At 59.4% G+C, this 20,243-nt stretch overlaps 1 protein-coding gene across 7 annotated transcripts in view; it reads left to right on the top strand.

Annotated features, from left to right (window-relative positions):
- Nucleotides 1–17,728, top strand: part of RARG (retinoic acid receptor gamma) — a 36,581-nt gene extending 18,853 nt beyond the window's left edge. For 5 of the 7 annotated variants that reach the window (XM_075551619.1, XM_075551620.1, XM_075551621.1 and 2 more), the window contains 8 exons: nt 764–1,091; nt 12,477–12,625; nt 13,025–13,166; nt 13,859–14,019; nt 14,207–14,383; nt 15,143–15,347; nt 15,560–15,718; nt 16,457–17,728. In XM_075551619.1, coding sequence (XP_075407734.1) covers nt 908–1,091; nt 12,477–12,625; nt 13,025–13,166; nt 13,859–14,019; nt 14,207–14,383; nt 15,143–15,347; nt 15,560–15,718; nt 16,457–16,656 — 1,377 coding nt within the window. In that variant the 5' untranslated portion in view covers nt 764–907 and the 3' untranslated portion in view covers nt 16,657–17,728. Of the gene's footprint in view, nt 1–763; nt 1,092–7,304; nt 7,567–12,476; nt 12,626–13,024; nt 13,167–13,858; nt 14,020–14,206; nt 14,384–15,142; nt 15,348–15,559; nt 15,719–16,456 lie in introns of those variants that run through there. The other 2 variants (XM_075551624.1, XM_075551623.1) reach the window with 2 other exon arrangements.
- The last annotated feature ends 2,515 nt before the right edge of the window (nt 17,729–20,243 follow it).

Below are 20,243 nucleotides of genomic sequence, written 5' to 3' on the forward strand. Positions count from 1 at the left end.
ACCCTAACCAAGCCCAGGTTGCAGACTATATCTCTTTATGGGAGCAGACAGCCTCATCTTCCTCCTGCAGAGCAGCTGGGGGCTTTGAACTACTGCCTTTAAGGCTATCTACTGAGCTCTTTCACCATGCTGCTACCAGGGCTCCTTTGTGGGGGAGGGGGCAACTCACTGCTTGTAGTGCACTGAAAACCACTCCTTTGTGTTTCTGAGCCTGTAACTGCAGACTTGGGGTTGGCAGCCTCATGCATCATCCACTTGGACACCAGGGCTCCTTTGCTTAAGAAGGGGTCAGCATGTTGGTTGTTCAGGGGCTAGAGTGCTCAGCTGCCCACTGAAAGGTCATCAGTTCAGAGCCGCCAGCAGCCCCACAGGTGAAAGATGAGGTGGTCTATTTCCATGAAGCATGTCCAGCTTTGGAAACCCGATGGGGCAGTTCTACTTTGTGCTATGGGGTCACTGTGAGTCGGCACCGACTTGATGGCAGTGAGTTTGATTTTGGGTTTTCTCAGCCTAGGAGTCCTCAGATTATTATTCACTTTGGGGGCTCGGTTTGTTGGCACATCCCTGGGGCTCATCTGGAGCAATCCTCTGAGCGGGCATTGCCCCCTGCCTGTGCCCCCCTCTGCCCTGCCCTCCAAGAGCCCTGAGCCAGAGCAGAACAAACCAGCAGTGCTGAGGGCGAAGGAGTCCTTGAGTGTGCCCTGGGGCTCGGGAGGACAGGTGATTGTTCTCACTCCCCTTCTCTCCTCCTCTTTCTTCCTAGGACACTTGGAGACCCAGTGGGCAGACGAGGCAGGCCGGGCACGGAGCTTCCCAGACTGGGGCAGTGGGCATGGGCTGTGGCTGAAGATCAGACCCCCGGGGACTCCACCACACCGCTGCGCACACTGCCTCTGCAGCTGCTGCCATGGCCACCAATAAGGAGCGACTCTTTGCAGCCAGTGCCCTGGGACCTGGATCTGGCTACCCAGGGGCTGGCTTCCCCTTTGCCTTCCCAGGGGCACTCAGAGGGTCTCCACCCTTCGAGATGCTGAGCCCTAGCTTCCGGGGCCTGGGCCAGCCTGACCTCCCCAAGGAGATGGCTTCTCTGTGTGAGTCTCAGGGATTTGGTGTGTGGGGGTATGGGGGGTGGGGGTGGGGGAGGATGAGGACAAGTGGACACAGGAGGGCACTTGGGAGGGTGGGTGATACAGAAACCTGGCCCATCAGTGAGAGAGGAAGAGGCAGAATTTGGTCTAATGGAGAAGGTGGTGAAGATCGGGGTTTGGATGTAACACAAACGGCAGTGTTTACAAACGTGAGGCTCCTGTTCAAATAGGAGGGGGAAATCATAGCGGGTCTAAAATTGGGGATCTAGGAAGTCCAGTGGGTTGGAGGTTGACATTTCCTCCTGAGTTGGTCACCTAGCAGAGAACACCTTCCTGTGGGCAGCCTAGGGCTGGTCTGGTGAAGTTTGAGGCTGCTCTGCTCAGCATGCAGTAGGAGGGTGGGTGAGGCTAGACAAGAAGTAGAAGAATCTGGAAGCCATTCAGGTGATCCTGTGATCAAGAGGTGAAACTGCTGAATTAGGAGGGTGTCAAAAGAAAAGAAAAAACTCGTGTTAGGCGTCCTGAGGCGTGTGGGGCCAGGAGACTCTCCCGTTTGGTTCTGGGGAGAATGGAAACAGCCCACAAAGAAGGTGGCTCTTGCACCATAAGTAATCTGGGGCGGTCCAGAGGGTGTTCCAGAAGCATCCTTTCCTCCAGCCATGTAGGCACTATACTCTTCCCTGCCCTCCAGGGCTGGCACATCGCCCACATGCTGTGCAGATCCCTACTTGTCCCAGGAGAAGCCTGCCCTCTTTGGGCTAAGTCTTTAGTGCTGACAGCCCAGACAAGGCTTCCCCTTCCCAGGTCCCCTCTTCTCCCACTTTGTACTTCTTCCTCCTGGCCAGGCCACTGCTGGTGGGGGCCTTCGGGACCTGGAGGGTCGGCCCGCAGGGCTCTGTAGGGGAAAGGGTTAGCTGTTGAAGAGCAGGCCGCACTTGGGAAAACGGGAAGGTGACTGGGAAAGAGATTGAGACTGAGATTGCGAGAGAGAAACATTTCCAGAGAGATCAAGAGAAGAGTGGAACTTTACAGCTTCACAAGCTAAGGGAAGAGGTCCCAGCCTGCAGAAGAGGGCCCTTGCTGTGTGTGTGTGTGTGTGTGTGTGTGTGTGTGTGTGTGTGTGTGTGTGTGTGAGAGAGAGAGGGGGGTGGGGTGGGAGGGGGGCGGGGGCGCGTAAGGGGGTGCCCAGACGGGGCTGGCGGTTCCACTGGAAAGAGTGTGCTGCCTTTCTGGGGAAGGCATGTGTGTTTCTAACGGCATGTGTGCAAGTGTGGGAAGACCATGTGCAACGTGTGTGCCCGGCAGCTCCCCAAGACTCTGGTTAGGCACACAAATCCAGCATGTGCCACACAGAGCCCCTGTGAGGAGGGAGGAGGTACTTAATGGGACTGCTGACAGTATGTCTGGAGTTTGACGTGTGTCTGCAGTCCGACAACAGGGTTATGTGGGGGGCATACAGGTGAGCAAGAGAGCACAAACCACCCCACCCACCACCAACACCTTTTTGGAAGCCCCCAGCCGGGCTTCTGCCTACGTCATCTTCACCTCCTTGAGTCTGTCCCAAGGGTCTGAGGAGGTGGGAAGAAGCACTCCCCCCTCTACACCCACCCCTCCCGTGAATATACTTCTTGCAAGGAACCAGATAAGTCAAATTCCTGAGACCTGAATGTCTGAGGTTCCCGGAGAGGCGACAGAAGGAGCTGACAGGCAGAGGGGGAAGCCAAGGAGAACAGTTGTGGGGTGGGGATGGCCGGGGGCAATGTTAGCAGCTACTGGTCCAGTACGTCTCCAGCAAAGTGGTGCTTTCCCTCTGTGCTCTGGATATATTGAGATCTAGGTCAGGGTTGAAAGTGATGTCAAGGTAGGGAAGGGGTCCCCCCCCCCCCACACCAAGTTTTATCTTCAATGGCTGCCCTGAAAAGTGGGGGGCTGAGAGGAGGAATCTGAGGGAGTTACCAGAACTAGGGCAGGTAGCTGGGGAGGGTGTGGCTGGCAGTGGGGAACAGGCCTGGGCAGAGTGGTACTGTCAGCATAGGGAGAAGGGGGAGGCGTTGGCCCACGGAGCCTGGAGGGGGTGGAGCAGGAGGTACCTCCAGGGAGTTGAGAGGAAAGAAAAGGGTCTTGGAAGCCAGGTCAACTCCTGAGTGGGACAGGGTGTTATCACTCATTTTCTGGCTGTTTAGACTGTCACCCTGGAACAGAGAGGCATCGGAGACCTGAGTCTGATTATCACAGACTTGCTTACCCCCGGCTGACTTCTCTCTCCTCTATGGGAGGCAGGGTGGTCCCCGTAGGGCATGGAACTTCTTCCTGGGACTGGTCCCTAGACCCTATTTCTGGATCCCTGGCACTTTAGGGGTCTCCTGGTTGAGAAGGAAAGTCATATCTCACCTTTTGGACTTTTGGGGGTCCTCCTGCCATTGAGGAAGGGAGGGGTGGGGGGAGTATGTGCCCGCCCCCGTGGTGTGCATGGGAGCACAAAGGGGTGTGTAGAAGAAGCCCCCCAAACCAGTGTGTCCCCTCTCTGAACCTTGGCGCACTTGATCAGGAGTACAGGGGGACGGTGACGATGGTTCCCCAGCCACAGGGCCAGCATCTGTGGGACAAGCAAAGAGGTCTGCTTTCACCACATTATGCCACATGACATGGAGAAACTGAGGGCAGGCTGGCACTAGGAGAGAAAGTCCTCCTACTTTAAGGAGACAGAAGACTCAGAGACCAAAACAAGAAAAAGGGAAGAGAGACACCAGGCCAAAAGGCACAGACCCAGTGAGAGCCCAGATGCTGGGAGAAGCCATGGGGACAAGCCAGCGGGTAAGGGTGGCAAGCAGGCAGGGAGGCCTCCTCTAGGAAAAACCCCAGCCGACTGACCGCCTCTTTCCCCTCCCCTCCCCTGCTCTCCTCCTTGGGCTCCAGCTCCAGCTCCAGCCCGACACAAACGGGGCTTTGATGGCAACAGGAAACCTCTCTGGCGGGGTTGGGGGGGAGTTGGGCAAGCCGCTGTCACTGGGGCCCAGGCTGCACCCCCCTTCCCTGGCCCCCTACCCAGTCCTAGTCCTCCCCACCCCCTTACCCAGTACTCCCCACATTCTTGTTTTGGGGCCCATCCCTTTTCACACCTCTCTACTCCCTCCTCCCAATTCTGCTGCCCCCTCTTCCAAAGACCCCTCCCCTGGCTTTGGGCTCCCCACCCTTCAGGTGGGACTTCTTAGGACTTACCCTTCCAGGAGGGGTCTGCTTTGCTTTGAAATACCCCCTCTTTGGTTTTTGTAAGAAGAGGAGAATTCAGCATGAGGGATTCACACTGTGTTACCCCATCCAGTAGGGGTGGCAGGGAGAGCCTAAGTTGTTCTCCCCCACAGTCCCTTGTTGGCCAAGCTCACTCTTGCCAGCGAGCGTGGTAGAGGCTCTGAGGGGTGACCATGGGAGAGACCCTGAGTGCTAAGAGTCTTGTTGGTAGGGAAGGGCTACGCTTCTGTTTGCCTCTGGGACTATGCCTTTGTGGGGCTCTAGTTGGCCAGGGGGGTACTCTTCCTCATTGTTGGGGATCATAGGGCAAGAGGTGAGTCTGGCAGCAGCCCCCCTTCAAACTCCCACCAGGCTGGTGGAAAACATCTGGTTCCCATGAAATGTTAGAAGGCTAATGGGTCTAATTGCTGCAATAAGGGCTGGGGGGGGGTCACTTTGGGGAAGAGGGGCACGAGATTCCACCCCCCCATCCTCTTACCTTCTCCCCAAGGTTATACTAAGTTTGTCTGGAACAAGGGGCTTGGTGTTGATGGGAAGGGAGGACCAGACACTCTAATGCCTGGTCCCTAGGGTCTCCTCCCAGCAATGCCTTGGGAAGCACACAGATGGGGTGATGGGGAGTGGGGTGCATCTGGTAATGGGAAAGGGGGGCTACTGAGGTCTCATGGCTTCCTGAAGCCCTCCCCCTACTCCTGTGCCCTACTCCCAACCCCCCTCCCTGTGGCCTGGCCACTTCTGGTTCTAATTACCAACCAGGCAGGCCTGACTTAATTGGGACCTTTCAGTTTTCAGAGGGGGGAAGGGTGTGTTGGGGGTGGTGGTGGTGCTGACTGACAGCCTGAAGTTGGCTAACCAGGGCCCATTCCTCCTTGTTTTTGGGGTGCACCATGTTCTACTTAATTGATTTTTAAAATTTTTTTACCACTGGCTAAATTCCTTCTCAGAAACGAATCATTCCTTTATCTGTGTTGGTGGATGGCTGGATTCAGAAGTGGTATATATCTGGATTTGGGGGCAAGATCGGGAGCTCACCTTAGGTGGGAAAGAACATCACGTTCTCTCTCCAGACCCCACGGTCAGTCCCGTGCTGCCACCTCGAGTTACCCACCCCACCCCCCAAATCTGCAAGCCCGCCCGCCCTCCGTCCAGTCCTGCCCCGCAACCCTGCCACTTCTCAGTCCCCAGCAGCCACCCAGCCCCTCCTCCGCTCCCGCCTTCCCTCCCCATTCTGGCACCCCTTCCTGGCGCTTCATTCTTCCAAGCTGGCGCCCCACTCCTGCAGCACCCCAGTGCGCCCCCCGCCCGGTACAACAGATTCTTAGAAAAGCCGCCCCGCCCGGGCCCGCCGCCGCCGCCGGGCGGGGGAAGGGGCCGGGCCGGGCGCCGCTCCCGCTCCCCCGACGCTCCCCGTGTGAGCGGCGCTGACAGAGCCGGCTGGGCCGGCCCGCCGGGCGGGCGGGGCCGGGGGAGGGGCGGTTTCCGGGAGTCGCCGCCGCTGGCACTGTCCCCGGGCCAGGGCCCCCGATTCGGCCCGGTCGGGCTCGGGCAAACTCGTGACGTGGCCACCCCTCCCCCTTCGCCCCCCCTTCCGCCTGGCGAGGGCGCTCAGGGTCCCGCAGGGGCAACGGAGGGGATAGTGGCGAGGCCCTGGGAGGTCCGAGCGGCAGGGCCAGGGGCACGAAGTGTGCCATCGAAAGGGGGGCAGCTGTTGCCTGTGGCGTGGGCATTTAATGACCCCGGGGACCGAAGCGCTGCTATTGTCCGGGGGGCACGGTAGAAACCCCGGTGGAGGAGAGTTGGCACTCGGGAGGGCAATTTTGTCCGAGGCCCAGTGAGCACGGAAGGGACCGTTTTGGGGGTAGTTTGGTGGTATGAAAGTCAAGTTCGGCTTGAGGGCGGAGCGGCGCTCGCCAGCGTCCGCGCGGGGACCGGGGTTCGGGCCTGGGCGGGAGGACCGCGCGGCTAGCAGGGGTAGACTCCGGGAGGGGCGGGGGACTCCGCGGCGGCGCTGGCGACGGCTTGGGCGGGGTGGGGCGGGGCCGGGTCAGGAGGAGGTGAGCGCGCCCGGCCACCCGCCCCGAGGGGGGTTCCCGGAGAGTTCAAGACGGGAGCGCGCTCCGGCCCTTGGACCGGGGGTGGGGAGGACGGGAAGGAAGGAGGAGGCCGCACGCGCGGAGCCGCAGGAATGTACCGTTCTGCCTCCAGCGCGCGCACGGAGGGAGAGGGAGGAGCCAGGCCTGGGAATGACAGGGGGTGGGGGTGGGGGCGTGTAGGTAGCGCAAGTTCCCGGCCTCCGGAGAACTGGGGCGTCGCGGGGAATTCAGCGTTCTCCTAACGCCGGGCACCTCTGCCTTTATTGACTGGAGGGAAAAAGGGAGTGTTGGCGCGAGGGAGGAGTGAAATTCTCTGAAAAGGAAATGCGTGTGCTTGGTTCCTCCATTTCTTCCTCCAACCCCGACCAGGGCACGCGCCTAAGTGCAAAGGCGTCCAAAGCCTCTGGGCTGTGGAGAGAAGGCTTTCAAGCATTCTCCCAAGCCAGGTGTGCTTGCACACACGTGCATGCGTAGTTGATATTTGTGTACATGTGGATAGGCTTTGCACTATTGCATATTTGCAAATGCTTGCGTGGTGCCTGCCAAGAGAAATGCGTGCACGGATGTGTGTATAAGCAAGCCAGCAAGCGCCGCGGAGCCAGTGTACGTCTGTGCCTGTGTGCGCTCCACTCCCTCCACTGCTCATCTTGGTGCCCGGCCCCCTCCGCTCTCCAAGCCCCACCCCCTGCCCCTCGGGCTTCGCTTTTACAAAAGGGCTCCCCAGCACTAGCTGCCAGAGCGCCCAGAGTGAGCTGCCGGGCTGCAGAAGCGGCAGCCCGGACTTTGCGCCCCGCCCATTCCCCCCTTTCCCAGCTGGGGATCCCCCCTCTTCCCCGCCCACCCCTTACCCCCCATGCAGCCCTGCGCCCTATGCTAGCCCTCCTCCTCCCCCCTCCAGGAGCGGGACGCCGCCGGGGGAGGAGGGGGTTTCGGCTGCGGGTCCTCGGTGTTCCCAGCACCCAGCTCCCCTCCAAGCCTGGTCGCGATGTACGACTGCATGGAAACGTTTGCCCCGGGCCCGCGACGGTTGTACGGAGCGGCGGGGCCCGGGGCCGGCTTGCTGCGCAGGGCCACCGGCAGCTCCTGTTTCGCGGGACTGGAGCCCTTTGCCTGGTCACAACCCGCCAGTCTGCACTGTAGGTACCGGAGGCCGGGGGTGGGGTGCAGGAGTGGCAGGGGCTCCCTTTTTCCGCTTGTAACGGGTGGAACTGGGGTGCAGTCAGAGAGACTGGCCCTTTAAATGTGAGAGGCGGGTGTGTTGGAGAGAGGGGTACTGGCCCTTTAAACGTGGGGGCCTCGGCGACTCCTTTGGGTGTGTGCAGTGGTGTTTGGAGTATGTGGTTTTTATGGTGGGTGTTTAGGTAGGCTGTGCGGTTGACACCGTTCCAAAGTTCTTGGCTGTAGGGAAAGACCGAGGTTTGTTGGTAGTTTGTGCCCTCAGCCTGCCCACTCTAAGGGGCATAGCACCCAGGACCGTGGGTTGCGTTTGTAAAGTCCTTGTGGGACATAGGGGTGTAAAACGATATTATTTGCAGAGCGGGCGAATCCCCGGCGTCTGCAGCACCTTGCCTAGGGGGTTGGGGGTGGGGGTGGGGGTTTCTCCACGAACTGGCGTCCTCGGACGTCGTTGGCAGGCCCTGGTGGCCCTGTGTGGAGTAGAGATGTTTGTGGCGTGAGGCCACGAGGGCGTGTGCCCCTGCGTGGCTGCGGGGGCGGATTTGGAAAGTGATGTGTGTGAGAGTGCGTCCTGGGCGTCCTCCCGCGCGGGTGTGAGGGGTTATGCACCCAGCAGGGAGAAAGCTGGGCGCTGCGGCCCCGACCCCCGCCCTAATTCCGAAAGAAACCAGTTTGGAAGTGTGCGTGTGCGGTGGTTGTTGTGAAAAAAGGTGATTTTTCCCATGGTATCCAACACCCAACTTGATGCCAGAAGTTTAAAGCAAAGTCCCCGTGTGTGTGCGTGTGCGCGCGCGAGCGGGTGTGTGTGTGTGGGGTGTGGGTTGGCCTGGAGGTGGCAGTGCTAGTTCAACTACTGGGTCCCCAAATATCCATCTTCCCCCTTCTGTGAAATGGGAGATGCCAGGCCTGGGGCCCTGGAACCCCTTTCCAGAGCGGTAATAAAACGCTGGGGACTGCTAGGCAGTAAAATGAAGTCCAGATGAGAGGCGTCTTTGAAGCCTGGGCTGCAGTGCCTGGCGGGGGTGGGGGGTGGGGAGGGGCCGGGAGGGGATCCTGGAGCACCCTGCAAGTATACCCTGGGGTGGAATTGAGCTTGCAGCCCGGGTGTCGACGGCAAGGGGGCACCAGGGGCTTGGGGCGCGCTCGCTAGAAAGGAGCTGGCGGCGGGCGGGGCGGCGGCGGGCGCTGGGGGAGTGCGCACGCCGGGTCACCGAGCCCCGCCAACGCGCCTCGCTCCTTGGCACTCGGCAGCGCTGTTTACAAGATCGGCTATTTTTTTTTTTCGGTCTCTGGTTCTATAACAGAGCTGCTCAGATTTAATGACCGAGAGACTGAAGAGGGAGGTGGCAAACCGGAGACCATACTCTGTGGCTGGGTGGGGCAAGCACCAAAAGGGTGGCATTTAAAGGGTGCGGAAAGTCTGGAATTACGGCTTTGTACCCCAAACCTTGAGAATTCTTAACCTTCGTTTCATTGCCCAATCGGATCGGGAACTGCAGGGGTAGATGGGGGTGAGGGCAAGATGGAGAGTTTTCTTAGGAAGCGCTTTGGGTGGGGGCTGGGTGGAGACTCAGGCCTTGTTCAGGCTGGTAGCCTGCTTTTGCATTTCAGAATGAACTAATAATTTGTCCTCTAGGCCAGGGTCCAGGTGGGCAGACCAAACCAGCTTTAGACCTGCCTCCCCCCCCCCACCCCCGCACTGTCAGGGGGAAAGTTGTTTAGACCTGTGTGTCTAAACCAGGGGTGGAATGAGGTCCTTCCAGGGAGGGCCAGCTGGTGTGGCCCTGCCTGTTTGGGGCTGGTGCCCTGGTGCTGCTTTGGCAGGCCGCGTACTCTGCTTGTGGCAGAGTTGCACCCTTACAAATGTGAAGCCCTGTGCTGGTGGGTGTGGACTCTGGCGTGTGCATTCACCACCCTTGGGTGGCTGGAGGCCTTTCTGTGAGCCCCTCTGTGCCAGAGCCTGGTGGAGGTGTAGAAGCCCATCAGTGTGCCTGATTGTGTGTGCTGTTGTCATGTAAGAGAGTGTGTGTCCCTAAAGAGGTGTGTGTCAGATTGCTAGTCCCGGGCTTCTCTGCCTGTGTCTCGCAGCTGGGAGCGTTTACAGCCGGTTATAAAGAGTTTGTTTGAAGCTCCGCGCAGCCTGGCCAGGAATTTCCTCAATTTCAGCAATTTGGGCTTTAAAAGGAGAAAAACCCCCAGTCCACCCCCTCCTCCTCAGCAGGGGCCCCTGCCCAGGCCCAGCCTGTTCGGTGGGAGGGCGGGGGTGCCTGTTGTGGGCAGGAGTGGCTGCTTCCTGGTGGTGATTCTCTGCCCGGCCTGCAAAGGGAGTTGAGTGGACTCAGTTTGCCTCCTCGCACCCTCCAGCCCCGATTGCCCTCCCAGCCAATGGGAAGCACTTTAGGGTTCAGGGGCTGGGGATGTGCCACAAGGCGTGTGGGGAGAATGGGTTGACAATACCATTTCGACAGGAAAGGCTGCCCCTAGGCCTGCCCCCCTGCAGCCCCCAGCCTGTAATTGGCTGACGCTGCCCCATGCCATTCTGACCGCACCCAGAGCCTTGCTTAAGAGGAAATGAAGCAGCTTTCTGCCGGCAGGGAGCACAGCAGCAGGGTAGTGAGCACTGCCACCCTACACACAGGCTCGTGGGCAGACACGTGCTTCCAGTGGACACCACTTCCAGTGGACACCAGGGTGGGCCTGAAGGGTGGGGGGAGAAGGCCCTGAAAGGCATGCCAACCCCCTGGAGTGCCCTGCCCCCAGTCCTGAATTGATCCAAGAGCCCTTCTCACCCACCCCCTACCCTCTGTTCTGGGGGAATCCCCCCCTAGCAGGATTCTTATGTTAATTGTGTGCTGGAAGGGAGGGTTTCCCTCCTGTGGAGTGGGTGGAGCTTACCTAGAACCCCCAGCATCCAGGACAGAGTCCTTCTACCTTCTGCTTGCGATTGGTGCTCATGGGGCAACTCCTTCCGGGAGGAGGGTCTTAGTGCTTTCTTGCATTAAACACCCGCCAGGTGTGGGTAACAGGTCTTACAAGTTGAATAACTTATGGATGTCCCCCCCCCCACGCCCCTGTCACTGCAGACCAACCCCACACACAGGTTTACTGGGCCGCCACCTGCACTCACACACAGGGTGCTCGCCACATGCTGTCTGACACCCCCCCCCCCAGACCCCTTTTGAGCCGTGGTTGGTGCTGGTGGCACAGTTTAGGAGTGAAGACACAGGTTATGAGAGGGGCCAGTGACAGCTCCTCTCCCCCACCAGCATTGGTTACTCTCTGATTTGCTGTGCCCACCCCCAACACCTTCTATACCTGAGGATCTGAACAAATGCTCAATGTCCCCTTCCTTCCCCAGCCTCTCCCACTCACAGCCACTTAGCTCTAGTCAGAAGATGTCACCTTGCCCCCACTACTAACTGCAGAGCTGCACCAGACTGGCTTCTCCCCTCTCCTAACTGCAATCTCATCAAGGGCTTTGCACCTGTATCCCCTAGTCCACTTACGCGACACCTGTACCCCACCTGCTGTGCTCTCTGTGGTTTTGTGGAAAAGGACATTGGAGAGATTTTGAGGGACGGAGAAGCAAGGAGCCCTTATTGAGTAAGCATTGGCCTGTTAGCCATAAGGTCAGTGGTTCAAGTCCACCAGTGTATCTGTGCGAGAACGGTGAAGCTCTACATTAGTGGTTCTCACCTTCCCAATGCCGCAACCCTCTTATACAGTTCCTCATGTGGTGGGGACCCAGTGTGTGGGCATATTTGCATGTGGGTGGACCCGCCATCGGAAATATGTGTTTTCCAGTGGTCTCAGGTGACCCCTTTGAAAGGGTCGTTCGACCCCCAGGTTGAGAACCGCTGCTCTACATGCACCTCAGAGGGTTGTGATGAGTCAGAATCAGCTCTGGTAGTGGGCTTGGCTTTCTGAAGTGAGGAGGGGCGGTGCCTTGCTGGCATAATGAGTTAAGCATTGGACTGCTAACTACAAGGGCATTGCTTTGAACCCACCGGCTACCCTGAGAAAGATGAGCTGATCAACTCCCTGAAAGATTTGCCGTTTAGAGACCCCGGGGAGCCACTGCCACTCTGTCTTAGGGCCTACAAGAGTCAGAATTGATTGGGCTATCATGGGGCGGGGAATCCTTGGGTAAAACAAACTCCTTCCTCGTACTCCGCTACCAGCCTAAAGGTTGGCAGTTCAAGCCCCCAGCAGTGCTGTAGAAGAAAGCCCTGTTTTGGCAAAACTAACAGGGGGTACTTGGCTATGACCTCAGGTCTGCTCCGTAGCACCTGGGGTTCTCCTTGAGTCCAGGGGGCCTCCTCTACTCTGTGGTAGCTAACAACAACTTGAGGGGTAGCGTGAGGATTCTCTACTCAGTGCTGCTTGAGAGAAAGGGAGGCCCTATCCTCTTTAGAGAGGATCCCAGCAGGTGGTCACCATCATGAGTGACAGGTGGCTCAGTTGCCTGCCACCCCCAGATCTATTGTCTCTTAGGGAGGAGGATGGTGGGAGATAGACCACCTGACCAAGAGTGGCCAGAGTGACAGTGAAAGGCCTAGGGGTTCATAGAGATGGTACAGGTGACAGGTCCATCACACCTGTAACCTGTTGTATATGTGGGGAAGCGGAGGCCCAGAGAACTTAGCGTCCATGGTAGCCTTGGCTTGCAATTTCAGAACTGGTGCAGCAGCGTCCAGGCCTAGGGCTGGTCTCAGTGAGGGGCCCTGCAAGTGGGACGGTGTTCTCACCGATGGGCTGCAGGAGGAGGATGCGGAGTGGAATAGAGTGTGTATGATGAGTGGTGAGGCATCTTAGAGACCTCAGGGGTCCGTCTCCCCCCACCCACCCTCACATCACTCCGTTCCCCCAGCGGTGGAGACACAGAGCACCAGCTCCGAGGAGATGGTACCCAGCTCCCCCTCGCCCCCTCCGCCGCCTCGGGTCTACAAGCCATGCTTCGTGTGCAATGACAAATCCTCGGGCTACCACTATGGGGTCAGCTCTTGTGAAGGCTGCAAGGTGTGTACCTGCTGGGCTGGGTGGATCGGGCTCCAGGGACCAGGGACCAAACCAGGGGGCGAGTGGGCCCACATGGGACAGGGTGGGGAAGCTGTGCACCAGGCAGTTCATGCATGGACTGGGCTAGGTCTGGGGAGCAACCTGCCAGGCCTGTGAGAGAGCCTGGTCCTCCCAGCATCCTGTTTCAGGGACCACCCCTCCACACTTGGCCAACTAGCCCAGCCAGGAACTGCTTCGGCTTCAGCTTTTGGGGTCTTAAAGGGATGCCCGGTGGTTCCAGAGCCCACCCCATTCCTCCTCAGCAGGGACCCCGGGCCTGACCCCGCCTGTCGGGCCCTGGGGCTCCAGCTGTGGGCAGAAGCTGCATCCCCATGGCGGGGGGGTCTCGCCGCCTTCCAGGGCTTCTTCCGCCGCAGCATCCAGAAGAACATGGTGTACACTTGTCACCGCGACAAAAACTGTATCATCAACAAAGTGACAAGGAACCGCTGCCAGTACTGCCGGCTGCAGAAGTGCTTCGAAGTGGGCATGTCCAAGGAAGGTAGGCCCCTCACCCTGGCCTGGGCAGGAGCCCTCCTATTCTGCCCTGCTGTGGCCACCCTCGCCCCACTGGCCCCGCCTCTTCCCTGACCTCTGAGCCCAGCCTGCCCTGGGGTCCTGCCTCCTCCTCCCTGGCCAGTCCTATTTGATTAGCTCCATTCACCCTTCAGGCCCCACCCATTCCCTTTCTTCCCTCTGTGCTGATTCAGCCTGCCTTGGAGTGCCTGGGTGGGAATTAGGATCTCCTCTACCCCTTGGTTTGTGGGGAAGTGGGGGGGCTTGCCAGTCCCCTCCCCCCTCAGGACTGAGTCTGAGGTGGATCTGGGGTGCCTCCCCCCTGCCATTGTGCTGCCAAGGCTATAAGTGGATATCCTGCTGCCTGCATATCCTGCTCCCCCCACCCCCCCCACCCCCCAGCTCCTGCAGGGTGACAGGAAGGGCAGGATGGAGCCTGAGTGGCCTGGGGAGGAGCAGGGGCTGCTGGCCCTGGGTGGGGCTGGGGAGAAGCCAGCCTGGGCAAGGGAGTTGATAGAGGCAATGGGAAAGAAAGCCAAGGCCTTGGGCAGGGCCCAGGGAATAAATGTTCGTGCTAAGAGCTGAGCATGAATTGAGCAGATGAAATCTGGGTGGGAGGGGGAACCCAGAGGGAACCTCTGAGGGTCCCGACTTACCCCCTCCTTTCCCACCCCTCAGCTGTGCGGAATGACCGGAACAAGAAGAAGAAAGAGGTCAAGGAAGAAGGGTCACCTGACAGCTATGAGCTGAGCCCCCAGTTAGAAGAGCTTATCACCAAGGTCAGCAAAGCCCATCAGGAGACCTTCCCCTCCCTCTGTCAGCTGGGCAAGTACACCACGGTGAGGAGCCTGTAGGCACTTGGCAAACAGTGGGTGGTGGTGGCGGCTGGGGTCCGGTGCTGAGACCAGGAGGACATCTGGAGGGGGGGGGCCTGGGAGCACACACAGGGGAGAGTTTAGGGGGCTTGAAGAAAGAAGGCAGTCCCAGGGGGTGAGCTTCAGCTTGCCTTCTCATCCCCACCCCAAGAACTCCAGTGCCGACCACCGGGTGCAGCTGGATCTGGGGCTGTGGGACAAGTTCAGTGAGCTGGCCACCAAGTGCATCATCAAGATTGTGGAGTTTGCCAAGCGGGTGCCCGGTTTTACGGGGCTCAGCATTGCTGACCAGATCACTCTGCTCAAGGCTGCCTGCCTGGACATCTTGGTAGGTCAGGCCCCACACCTGCCGCTGCCACCCAGCTGAGTGGCTCTTCTTAGCTCACTCCAATCTCTCTCTCTCTCTCTCTCTCTCTCTCTCTCTCTCTCTCTCTCTCTCTCTCTCTCTCTCTCTCTCTCTCTCTCGCTCTCTCTCTCTCTCTCTCGCTCTCTCGCTCTCTCGCTCTCTCGCTCTCTCCCTCTCTCCCTCTCTCCTTCTCTCCCTCTCTCCCTCTCTCCTCTCTCAGCTTTCTGAAACCCTGACTGCACCCTGCAGCCTAGGCTTGGCCAAGTCCAAGACGTCTATGTCTGCCAGAGCCAGGTTCTGATTTGAGGCTTGATCCCAAGCACCCATCTGATCTCCCCAAAGATCATGGGCTCCCCAGACCTCCTCTGCCAGAGTCCCAAGCTCTTTTTGCCTGACACTGGCCCCAAGACCTGACTGTGGACTTGTAGACCCCTTGCTATGCCTTAGGATCTCCTAAAAACAATTCTTGGGCAGGTGGCGCAGGACCACGCGGGGTATCATTCTGTTGTGCATAGAGAGGGTGGCTGAGGGTCAGAACCGGCTCCTTGGCACCTAACCACAGCAGACCCCTTGCCACCTCCTGCCGTCTCAGGACCTTCCTCCTGGGCCTGCTTTAGACACGCCTCGAACCCTCCAACACCTGTCCCACTGGACACTCATCCTCTTGGACCGACCCCCTGCTCTTTCCCAGAGCCAGCCCTGACTCCGCCCCCTCGGCCCCCCCTCGCCCCCTGTCCCCAGATGCTGCGGATCTGCACGCGGTACACCCCCGAGCAGGACACCATGACCTTCTCCGACGGGCTGACTCTGAACCGGACGCAGATGCACAACGCCGGCTTTGGACCGCTCACGGACCTGGTCTTCGCCTTCGCCGGGCAGCTCCTCCCTCTGGAGATGGACGACACGGAGACCGGGTTGCTGAGCGCCATCTGCCTCATCTGCGGAGGTGCGAGGGCGCCCCCTGGCGCGCCCCTCCTGGGATGGCTCCACCTGTGCGCGGCCGCGGGAAAGGAGGGGCCCAGCCAGGGGTGGAGGAGGTGCGGGGAATGGAGGACAGCAGGAGGCTCCCAGGACAGTGCCAGTGGCGGATCAGCCACCGGTCACAGCCTTCCCCGTCAGTTTTCTGTCCCTCTCACTCCACTGTGCTTCCTACCCCAGATCGCATGGACCTAGAGGAACCTGAAAAGGTGGACAAGCTGCAGGAGCCACTGCTAGAAGCCCTGAGGCTGTACACCCGGCGCCGGCGGCCCAGCCAGCCTTACATGTTCCCCAGGATGCTCATGAAGATCACAGACCTCCGAGGCATTAGCACCAAGGGTTAGTCCGGAGGCGGCGCGCCCTCTCTCTGCTTGAAGCTGCTGGTCCCCCGGGCCCGGACAGGTGGACAGGAAGAGACAAGGACCTGGAGGTCGACACTGGAACCCTAGCTTTGCCACATACAAGCGGGAGGCTTAAGGGGAAGTCCTTGACTTTGGGGACCTCCGCTTTCTTGTTCGTAGAGTGGTCTCTGCCTGTACCTGCTTCTTCCTCGGGCTGCAGGAGCATGCAGCTTGGTATTGCACCGATTTAGAAAGTCACTCCCTCTACTGCCCCAGTCCCATTGCCGAGCTGAGTTGCCACAGGTGGCTACTGACTCCTCTATCAGTCGGAGCAGATGGTCCATCCTCACCGAAAGCTTGATGGGACTGGATGGCACTCCTGCAGAAGGCTGGAACATAGTATTAGATAACTGTCGGCTGTGATTGTAAATGTTCTTAAGAATGGGCCCAGGAACTACTAGCCAACCTGGCCCATGGACTGGATGGCTGTTGTGTAGTGTGTCCTTAGAGTAGACGGCCTGCAGGAACGGGCTAAGGGCAGCAGACAGTGCAGAGAAGACCAGGTAAAGGGTCCAGGCAGTTGGGTGAGAACCCTCGAGCGAGTGGAGCCAAGAAGTTGCTGGGGACGGAGAGAGGTGGCAGGCCTCTAGGGGCAGTTGAGAAAGATACGGGTAGTGGCCTGGACCAGCATGGGCCTCCACCCGCCCCTGAGTCTCTGCCCCTCCCTCCCTTGCAGGAGCGGAAAGGGCCATTACTCTGAAGATGGAGATTCCTGGCCCGATGCCTCCCCTGATCCAAGAGATGCTGGAGAACCCCGAGATGTTCGAGGATGATTCCTCGCAGCCTGGCACCCACCCCAAGTCCTCCAGTGAGGATGAGGCACCTGGGGACAAGGGAGAAGGGAGCCAAAGCCCCCAGCCTGACCAGGACCCCTGACTCTCCCCGCTGTCGGGGTTGGGGCTCCAGGTAGCAGACTGACCATCTCCCAAAAACCACCAGTGGCCGGGAGAGGACCTGCGCTGCCTTCTCCCCACCCCTTCAAGCCAGCTCCTTGTTTTTGCCAAAGTTTTGGGGTGTGGGGGATGCTGCTCACCCCCCTACCTGCTCTGACCGGCTCCCCCTCCAATCTGGGGGTGCCTGTTCTGTTCTCACCAGGAGCGAGGGCAGAGGGGTGAGCGTGAATCTGGACTCTGGAATCGCAGCGCTGCCCCTCAGACACCAGGGTCTTCAGCTCCCTCGGGCAGAAGGACGCTCCTGCCAGTTCACAGCCCGTCCCCCTGCCAGGTGCTTAGGCCTCTGGGCGCGGACAGGAACACTAGAGACCAAATGGGGGTGCAGGGGCCGGGCTGAGCCCACCCTCGTGCCCCTGCCCGTTGGTGCCTCATGCTGCATCCCGCACCGTTGGTGCCTCATGTGCACTGTCCCTGGTGGGGACGGGCTGGCCCTGAGTTTCTGTGGGGCCAGAAGAGAAAGGGGCAGATGCGGGCCCATTCAGCACCTCTTTGCTCTGGCCCAGAGCATGCCCTGTGCCCTCCGTTACAAGCCCCTCCCCCAGCCCTGCCATGTGCCTTGGGTCCCCTCTGCCCCCCATCTCAGCCATCGGGGCAGGGATCCTCCAACACTACAGAGGGGCCAGGGGTTCCTTCGCCCCCTAGTGCCTTCCCCCCTGACCCCAGGGCAGCTTGGCCCAGGGAGGGGTGCTGCATAGCTGGTCCCACCCTGACCCAGAGGAAGCCTCTATTTATTTATTAGCTTTTGTTTACACCCTGGAATTGACCCCTTCCTCCAGGGGTCTTGGGAGGGGGAGCCCAGGGCCCCTGTGACTCCACCCTCCTTCCTCCAGTCCCGTTTGTATTTAGCTGCCAAATAAGATTCCCGCTGGCTCCCCCTTTTCTCCGGGGGGGTCAGGGTGCTGCCCCTTCCCCCTCTGTTTACATCTCCCTTCCACCCGGCTGTATCGCATATTGCTGAGTTTTCTATTTTTGCAAAATAAAGTGATGGAAACTCACGCAGGCTCTGGCTCCCTCTAACGGGTGGGAGGGGAAGTGAGCAGGCTGGGGTTGGGGAGCTGGCAGAGGCGGGCGGTCGCTTCAACAAAGCCTTTTTGTGGCCTGCGATGCAGAAATGGATTGATGACACACCTGTGCCAGGGGACACCGAGCATCTGATCCGCTCTGGCCCTTTGGGAAGGCAGGAGTGGCCTTCAGAGGTCTGTCCTCAGGAGGGGCTCCTGCCCAGCTCCTGGAGCCTGCATCTGTGAAACTGTTCTTCCCATGCAGACGGCGCGCGCTCCATCACCTGTTTCCCCATTACCACCGGGGGGGGGGGCGGAGACGGGACTCACCCCCACTAGCCTTTCAGATCCCAGCCTTCACCCCCGCTACTGACCACCACCCACTGCTCCCTTCTCTCCCAGTAGCTCACCCTGCACTGCTTCCAACCTCTGCACCTGCGCTGCCAGCCCCATCACTGGGATCACCTCTGGCTCCCCGTGGGTGACTGACCCACCTTCTTCCTTGGGGATGAGCCTTGCCTGCTTCTACTCTGACTCTACTCATGACCTGGGGGAGATTGAGGATGTGGAGGTGGGTGTGGGGAAGCAGAAGAAAAAGTGAAAGAAGCGACAGGGGAAACCACAGAGCCTGGGGTAGGAGGGGCCATTGCCATAGAAACCCCCTCTGGTTGTGGAGGGACTGTCCTCCCCCCTCCAGCAGCTAGGGCCGCCCATCTATGTTTATTGGGCACCAACTAGGAGACAGGCCCGGCTAGGTGCTGTGGCTACAGCCAGCTGCCTGGTGGCACCAGTCCTTGCCCTCCTTGACATGAGAAACAGCCACAGGAAGGGGGAAGTATCCTTCGCTCCTACAACGGGTGGGAGAGGCAGGATTTGAACCAGGGCAGTTGGACTCCAGATCCTGGGTCATTAAGCACCCACTACCACACAGTTTCCCAAACGATCCATAGTCTCTCACCACTCTCTCCCTACAGAGCTCACTGCCTCCATAGTTCTTCCTTTCTACCATGTTGCCCAAGGAGCCCTGGTGGCCTTGTGGGTGACATGTTGAGCTGCTAACTACGAGGTCGGCAGTTCCAAACCAGTCCTCCACCGGGCAAAAGAGGAGGCGTCCTATTCCCGCAAAAAGTTACGGTCTGAGAAACCCACAAGGGCAGGCAGTCCTGCTCGGACCTGAGGGTCACTGAGTCGGGAGGGGCTCGCATGATGGCAATGAGTTGGAGCCAGCGTGTTCCTTGACGTCCTTGGGGGTGTATTGGGATGAAATGCTTGGTGGTGGCGTGAGCCCTCTCCGGTGCTCCTCCGAAGAAAGGCTCACTCTCTGCTTTGGAAAAACCTGCCTCTGGAAAGCCTTGGGAACCCAGTGCCACCGTGCCCTGTGTGGGAATTAGCACACTGAGCGAGGTAGGGACATCATCAGGCAGAGCCGCCTTTACATGCCAGCCAACCACCTCCCACCTGTGTGACCTTAGGCTAAATTCTTCTTACCTCTCCGCCTCAATCACTGCACAGGTGAAAGGAAGGCAAGTGCCTCCTCCCTGCCATCGAGCGGACTCAGGGGTCCTGGAGGTTTCCTAGACGAAACTCTCTCCTGAGAGGAAAGATGGCTGCATCTCCCTCGGAGTGGCGGTGGCGTCAACCTGCTGACCTTGCTGCTAGCAGCCCAGTGTGTGGCCCGCTACTCCACCGGGGCACATCATGGCATGTGTGTACATGGGGTAAGGACTCGATGGACGGGCGAGATGTCACGCTTCTTCCTCCCGGACCCCTGCCTTCTTTGTCCACCCCAGGGCCCGGCCCCACCTCGGTCTGCTCCACTGTATCTAGATTAGTCTCTCCCACACCCCCAAGTCTCCCCCACCCCAGGGCGTGTCACTTCCTCTTCTGTAGCCTCCGCTTGATGCAGACGCAGTTCAGAACCCAGAGGCCGGCGGAAGGGCTGCTGCGCTGCACACCCGCCCCTGTGAGTGAGTACCTGGCACTGCCTCTCCTTACAAGCCCCGGCCCCATCTCTCTCAACCTCCCGGGAAGGGAAGAGGCCTCTTACCTGAAGTCACCTTGTGAAATCCTGAGACTCTTGAGAGCCCCGGGGACAGACACACACACACACACACACACACACACACCACACACCCCGCCTCACCCCAGTTTCCCAAGAGTGGAACTGGCAGGAAGGGAAGGAGTTCGGGCTGGGTGCGAATGCCAAAAGAGGAGGGGTGCCAAAGTAGGGCTCTCTCACTAGCGCTCCCCAGCGGACAGCCTGCTATCCAATGCTGTGACCTTGGCTCAGACCTCCACCCAGTCAACTGAGGGGCCACTGAACTCCTTCCTTGCAGTCTTGGCCCCGCTGCTCAGTTCCAGCTCCACTGTGCCTTTGTCTAAGAGGGCAGACAGCAGGTGGTGGGGCTGGGCTGGGCTGGGCAGAAGGTGCTCTGTGGTCAGTCAAGCATGCACTGGAGTCAGAACTGAGGCCGGGACATGGGTCAGTGCAGAGGCGAGAGCAGGGAGG

Source organism: Tenrec ecaudatus, chromosome 6, assembly GCF_050624435.1.
Source record: "Tenrec ecaudatus isolate mTenEca1 chromosome 6, mTenEca1.hap1, whole genome shotgun sequence".
NCBI classification, from domain to species: Eukaryota; Metazoa; Chordata; class Mammalia; order Afrosoricida; family Tenrecidae; genus Tenrec; species Tenrec ecaudatus.